General features: G+C 50.0%; 2 protein-coding genes across 2 annotated transcripts in view; one reads left to right on the forward strand and one right to left on the reverse strand.

Annotated features, from left to right (window-relative positions):
* The window catches only part of AK8 (adenylate kinase 8), a 73,726-nt gene extending 66,555 nt beyond the window's left edge, over positions 1-7,171 (reverse strand). The window contains exon 1 of the mRNA XM_041406393.1: positions 5,685-7,171. The gene's annotated coding sequence lies outside the window, so the exon portion shown is untranslated. The remainder of the gene's footprint in view (positions 1-5,684) is intronic.
* SPACA9 (sperm acrosome associated 9) lies at positions 688-3,288 on the forward strand. Its single transcript, XM_041406413.1, has 4 exons — positions 688-831; positions 1,661-1,863; positions 2,342-2,480; positions 3,265-3,288. Exons 1-4 carry the CDS (start codon positions 688-690, stop codon positions 3,286-3,288), a joined length of 510 nt encoding a protein of 169 aa, XP_041262347.1.
* Positions 7,172-7,203: the final 32 nt, after the last annotated feature.

The raw sequence follows: 7,203 nt of genomic DNA on the forward strand, positions 1-7,203 counted from the left end.
CGGCGCGGGGGGCGGGCGGGCCGGGCTGCGGGCCAGGCCGCCCCGAGAGATTCGCATCTTTCCGCAGGGAATCCGCTCCGCGAGAGAAGGCTCGGCTGCCCTGGCCCAACAGGGCTGCCCTGGCCCAGCAGCTCCCCTTCTTCCTCTTTTTCTTTTTCTTTTTTTTTTTTTTTTTTTCCTTTTGTAAATTTTCCACTGACCGCCACAAGTCCAGCTGAGGCGAGACACAGAAGTGCATCACTTCTGAAATGCAGCCTCCTGTCTCTCCTTTCCCCCCCAGATCCAGCAATAAGCCAACATGAACGAGGTGGTGGAGACCCTGAGGAAGATCGAGGAGAAGTACAAGCTCTTCCAGCAGCAGCAGTTCACGTTTATCAGAGCCCTGGAGCGCACCCGGGAGGAAGCCCACGATTTGATCAGACCTGTGTCATCCATTGTCCAGGTACAAATCCCTCAGCACAAAGAGCTCCCTGCTGTGGCAGCAGCGACAGCACGGGGCTGGAGGGCAGCTCCAGGGGCCAGTGCAGGGTTTTCCTCTTTTTTTTTTTTTTTTTTTTTTTTTTTTTTTTTTTGTAAATTTTCCACTGACCTCCACAAGTCCAGCTGAGGCGAGACACAGAAGTGCATCATTTCTGAAATGCAGCCTCCTGTCTCTCCTTTCCCCCCCAGATCCAGCAATAAGCCAACATGAACGAGGTGGTGGAGACCCTGAGGAAGATCGAGGAGAAGTACAAGCTCTTCCAGCAGCAGCAGTTCACGTTTATCAGAGCCCTGGAGCGCACCCGGGAGGAAGCCCACGATTTGATCAGACCTGTGTCATCCATTGTCCAGGTACAAATCCCTCAGCACAAAGAGCTCCCTGCTGTGGCAGCAGCGACAGCACGGGGCTGGAGGGCAGCTCCAGGGGCCAGTGCAGGGCTGCAGAAATGTTTGTGCTGAAGGGAAGGTGGAGGAAAAGTGCCCAGGAACGTTTGTGTGTGACTGAAGGTGTGGGGAGAGATGTCCTGTGCGGGGCCTCCCGGGATCTCAGGAGCAATCTCCAGGCTCAGCAGCACTTTGTGCTTTAGCTGAACGCTGCTGAGGCCCAGGCACAAACACAGGCTACAGGAAAACAATGAAAGCAAGCCTCCTTCCCCAGGCACACTTGCAGTCTGCAATCCCCAGCCTGCAGGAAGCAGCGTGCCTGGCTCTTGCCCCTGCTATTGGTGCTGCTGTATCTTTCTAGAGTGCTTGTTAAAAATAATGGCTGTGTTACACAGGGAGCAGGATGGATTGAGGGCTGACAGCCCCACGTGGGCAAGGGGTTTGCTGGGCTTGCCTGGGAATTTTTATAGCAGGCTCTGCTGAAAAGTAGAACGGAGAGCACCTGGAGACAGAGGGGGAAAAAGAATCTAAATCAAATCAGAACTGTGGATTTGAGACGGCAGAGCTGGGGCCCAAAACCCAGATGGATGGCAAAGGCAGAGTGAAAGCCAGGCTGCTGTCAGGATCAGGACACACCATGAGCTGCTTGTCCTTTCCAAGGGCTGCCTCTCCCACACAGAAGGGCTTTGCTCATTGCTTGAAGAGGATGGTGGCACACATTGCACTGAGCCATTTCAGCCCTTTGGGATGTTGCCATTCCCTGTTTGCAGAAGCACTGGCATTTCCCCCTGTGCAGGTGCAGTGCTACAAGGACCACCACTGCTACAACGCCACCGACAGGCGCATCCTCAACATGTTCGTGTCCATCTGCAACGAGCTGCGCTGCCTCTGCCGGAGGATGGAGACGGTGCACGCTGGGGACAGCGTCACCAAGGGCCTTTTGGAGAAGTGCAAAGTGCTCCTGAACGACAGCAACGACCTCACGGCCCTTCGAGCCACGTAGGTGCCTCCCCGGCTCGGCTCGGCTCCTGGCATTTGGCTGTCGCTGCAGGGGCTGGCACTGCACATTCCCCCCTGGCTCTGCAGCAGTTGTGTCTCAGCCCCTGCCTGGCTCTAGTGAGGGCACAGGGTGCTGCCCAGCTTGCTGTGCCGGCTCTTGGCAAACACTGCCAGTGTCCCTGCACAAAGAGAGAGCTGCTGTGTTTGTCCAGCCTCGCTGCGGTGCAGGGCAGGGCAGGGGGTGCCCTGAGGCCCCTGCAGTGCTCAGGCAGGTTAGCTGCTCCTTCCTGCTGCTGCTCCTGTGCACGGAGCTGATTTCTGCAGGGCAGTGTCTGTGTGTCCTCTGCAAGAGTCCAGACCTGTGCCAGGGTGGTTTTTGGCAGGACTCATCAATCCATGGACAATTCCATCCGTACTTCTCCATTTTTGGGTTGCAGAGCTGGGACTCCTGTGCCAATTGTTCCCCTCTGTCCCACAGCTACCCCCACCGTGTTGTGAACCTCCTGAGCCTGGAAGAAGCGAGGCACCGCTACGGAGGGGTGGTGAGCGTGCTGCCCATCGTGATAGACAGCATGAGGGAATGGGTCACCCACTCCAAGAGGAAGCTGCTCTGTGTTGTGAGTCCTGCATGTGCCGTGTGCAAGAAGGAGACACCTACTTCCCAAACAGCAGCTGCAGTTCAGACCTCCAACAGTAATGAAAAAACTGTACAATTGCAGGAAAAAGATTTCCAGAAATTCCTGGCGGCAAATCAACCTCCGCCAAAAAAGGCACCCTGGAGGCCACCAGGCAAACACCCCTATTAAAGGATCAGAGCTCCTGCATCGTCTGCTCACCACCTTTATCACCTGGCTGACCAAATAGAGTGCAATGAACACTAGAGATCCATCCTGAGCCCACTTTCTGCAGCCAGCCCGGGACGCGTGCATTCCCTCTCCCTTGCTGATATTCCCACTCTGCTCCTCAATCCCCACAGAAGCAGCTGCAGCTGCTCCCTGGGCCGGCAGTGCAGTGGGAGCAGGGATCACTCAGGACTCATCAGGTTCTAAACTCTCAGACATGAATCTTTGACAAGTCATTTGAAACAGGATTTTACATTTTCTCAGCCTTCCTCCTGAGGAAGATCCCCTCCCTGCCACAGCCAGGGGCTGAAGAAGCTGCCTGTCTCAAGGATGGGATACAGAGCAGCAAAGGGCTGGCATCATGGATTCAGCCACATCTTTGACATTTAGATTTGTCTCTAAATTTCCCTTGCCCTCACAGAAATCGTTTGTTTAGCTGGACCACAGAATGCCTGTTTACAGGACACTAAGGGGGTTTCCCATACCTGGCACTGGCTGCAGAGGCCAGTCTTCATCAGCTGTGCTCTGCTGCAGCCTCCTGCAGCTCCTCCCTCCACAGAACAGCTCCCCTTACACCTGTTGACTCCTGTGCTGTCAGAGCTGGAGATGTAAAGGAGGGCAGAGTTCATTTTGCCCTTAATTTGTGTGTACTGACAACAGCCAAACAAAACGCCCCCATGCTCCTCAGACTTTCACAAAACAAAAGCCGTTTCCAGTCCATGTGATCCATGGGAATGTGGTGGGAGCATCACGCTCAGATGGTTCCTGTTCAAATTGCAGACTGAACTGCCTGTGCCTTCCCTGCTTCAAGGCAAGGTTAGCACTACATTAGGCCAGATGTCACACCCAATGGGCAAGCCCATGATGGCCCTGGGGCTCAAAATATGCAGCATGAGGTCAGCACGTCTCTACAGCCCTTCCTAAATAAGTGTCCTCCCCATGTCTGACTTCTCTTGTCCCCTCCAAATGACCTCCTGCTGGAAGACACTCCTGAACAAACAATTTCCCCTTGCATACCAGGCTCAGTTTGCTGTGAGAAAGCTTTTGCCTTAAAATCACCAGGTTTTGGCAACAAGCAGCTAAAAAACAGAAGGAAGAATTAATACAGAGGAGGGGGAACAGGAAGGAAAGGCAGCTCAGATAAAATGGAAAATATTTCTAGGAGCATTTTTGTTCCTCACATAACCCTACATTGTTTAGCACTTTTTTCCTTTCCCCTATCCACTTGCACTGCAATGCACCCAACCCAGTCTGCAGTAAAGCCCTATTTTTAGGGAGATTTGATCCAACTGAACTGAACCTTGCTGAACTCAAAATGGTAACAGAGGGTCACAGAGCAGCTCCTGGGCACCACTGGGGCCACAGCCAGTGGAATGTCACTGTCACCCTCTCTGGCTTCACTTGAGATCCCCAGTGCAGAGGCAGCTTCAGGCTGAAAAATCCAAGTTGTGGCAGCTGCCCTGTTGTGTTCCATGGTGCAGACAAGTGTCCAGTGACAGTTGCTGTCTTGGAAAGGTTTTCAGGACAAGCTGCTAAGACTGAATGATGACAAGTGCTGGGGACACAAGAGATGCTATTCCCTGATCTTGTTTCCAGCTTTCTTGGCCCTGTCCTCTGGTTTAAATTTGAACACACAGGCTGTGTGTGAGGAGACCAAAGTTATCCTCCAGTTTGTAGCTCACTTTCAGCTTCCAGGGATGAGCACAGCACAAATGGTTTGTCAGAACAGTCCTACCAAAGCCAGTCCACCACTGCTGCTCAAAACTCCAGTGCAGTTGACATTTTGCACTTGACCAAGGTAATACACACAAAAAAGTTCCCAAATTTTAATAATAAGAGTCATACATGCAAGAAACAGTTCCCAAATCTTAGTAATCATTTCTAGCCTGGCCCTATCCTTTCAGTCAGTGTCATGCAGCCAAAATTTTAAGACCCAAGCAGAAAAATGAGTGCATAAAACTTGCAGTCTGAGGTTTGATAATGACAAGACCAGAATCTGTTGGAAGACTGCAAAGTTAAGTCTCACAAAAACATCCAGACAAATTACTTAATTTCCATACAAGTTCTCCTCTTCCAGAGTGGATGGACACTTCAAAAGACAAAAAGATACAGCAAGAATTGTTTTCCTCTACTACAAATCAAGCTGTTTGAAGAATTTACATAAACAGGATGTAAATGCCACACACAAAAGTGCAATAAAGTTTTACTTTAGCCTCAGTGAGCATAAAATTGCAAGATACACACTGAGAAACCAGGCAGGGCACCAGCCTGACTTTCCTACAGATCTGTCACTTAGTCCAGAAAGTAAATGCTGCTTTTTTGTTCAAAGGCTGAAATAGACACATGGGCTGGTAATAGATGATATCAACAGAATCCTGGCATCTGTATGAATTATCTCTGTGCTCCCTTTGATTCAGCTAAGGGTCAAATCAGGCTTTTGCCACAATGAGGAACCTGATGTAGTTGAAGGTGTCCGCACTCAGTGCAGGGGTTGGACTGGATGAGCTTTAGAGGTCCCTTCCAACCCAAACCGTTCCGTGAGAATCCGTTCTGTATGTTCAATATGCGGCTCCAGCCTCTCACACACCGAAAGGACAGGCCAGAGCTCAGACCCCGAGAAGTTAGGGTGGGCTGTCAGGAGCCCACTGCACATCTGCAGGGGAGCAGAAGGGTCGGTTCCAGGGAGAGCGAACTCAGCATCCCAGAGATGCCGGGCAGGCGATGGAGCGCAGGGATGGGCTTGGCAGGGCCTCTAGCGGCCGCCTCAGAGCGGCGTCCAAACCTCTCACCGGCAACTTCTACACAGCTCCAACAACCCTGCTGTCCCCAATCCTGAATCCACAGGGCTTTTTAAACACTGGTCACAGGTATCCAACCCCGGGACACAGCCCAGGGCAGCTGTGGGGCCGCCTGCTCCCACTCCCATCCCCAGAGCTGTAATTTCAGAAGAGCCAGCGGCTGTTCCCTGTCACCACCAACCTGTTCCCCACATCATAAACACCCCGAGGCAGGAGAGGTTTTCCTGGGAGTCCTCAATTCCCCTGGTGGTGGTGCAGCACCAGTTTGAGCTTTCAGTCAGCTGAGCATCGAGCACAAGGAGCAGAGGCAGCTTTGCAGAAACCAGGAATAGCGTCTGGCAGACAGGAGAGATCAGCCAGCCCAAAACCGGAGTGAAAAGACCTTCAGGGAAAAAAAAGTTCAGCCAAGTAAAGCCCACAGACACCAAAATTGTGATGACCATAAGTCAAGTATTTGAACAGTCTTGTCTGGAAAGCAAAGCCCATGGGAATGCAAAGCAGGCTTCCTTTGCAGAGCTCCCGAGTGTGAACGGATAAAGCAACTCAACTGCTGTGATTTCCTATTTTGTAACCACTTTTAAAATCCACCATTGTGCCAGCAGATAAGCAGTTCCAACAAATCAGGATCAATCAGCACAGATATTTTAATTTCCTGAATTTGAAGTATTTCCTTCCCTAATGTCTCCTGTGTGATTATCAGCTGTTATAAACTGCCAAATGTACTGCTTGACATTAGTGAGTAAGGAAGGCACTTAATTTTTCTTTTTGTACCCCAGCAATACACTTCTGTGGGTAATTTTTATCTAATGATTTTTTTTATACTGGCAAGGGATTAAAGGGATGCCTTATTTTGAACCCATTATGTTTAAGGGCAAGCTAAATTCACTTTGTGCTTTGTTTTCATTTTTCTACTCCCATGCTTTAGAACTAATCCCAATGCAGGGGTCCAAACAACTTCTTGTGTCACTGAACTCCTATGAAGTTTATGGTGTTTTCTATATAAAATTCTCCACAGACATTACAAAACATGCCAAAGCATGTTCACAATGTGCCACTTGCACAACTTAGACCCTTGCCTGTGTTGCCCATATTTAAGAATTATACTTAGTCCTTAATTGGAATGCTGAGGCTTGTGTATGGATTACTAAACTGCTTTGAGCAATCTTTCAAATATTCCTTTATTTCAAGAAGAGAAGAAAAAAGAAAAACCAACCAAACAAATAAAAACCAATTAAAGACCAGAACCAGTGAGAAAGTGCCAGTCTGGGAAAAAAGCAAAAGAAGAGAACAACCTTACCTCACCAGGTTAAGCTTGGAAAAAGTGGCCCCAAAATTCCTCATGGTCTGAGGAAATGTCCTCGTGCATGCACTGTATGGAAGTTTGGAAAAGCACAGACAGAGCCAACTCCTGACAGCAGCCCCAGCTTTGCAAACAAGGCTCTGACATTTCCAGCTATTAATTTCTCTAATCACTGTGCAGTCCTGGCCTGCAGGAGCAAGGCCATGCAGAAGCTCACCAGCAGATCTGCAGCACTGAACTGTTTGCAGTTCATTTATGGATTATACTGGCACATTTTTGTGAGTTTGTTTGGCACAGAAGGAAAAAAAAAAAGACTTTGGCTCCATGCAGAAAAATGAACTTCTAATGGTGAATCCTGTGCAAAGGGGCAGCAGCACTGACCTGCTCTGGACTGTTCCAT

Source organism: Onychostruthus taczanowskii, unplaced genomic scaffold, assembly GCF_017590055.1.
Source record: "Onychostruthus taczanowskii isolate IOZ18803 unplaced genomic scaffold, ASM1759005v1 scaffold25, whole genome shotgun sequence".
In the NCBI taxonomy this organism is placed as follows: domain Eukaryota; kingdom Metazoa; phylum Chordata; class Aves; order Passeriformes; family Passeridae; genus Onychostruthus; species Onychostruthus taczanowskii.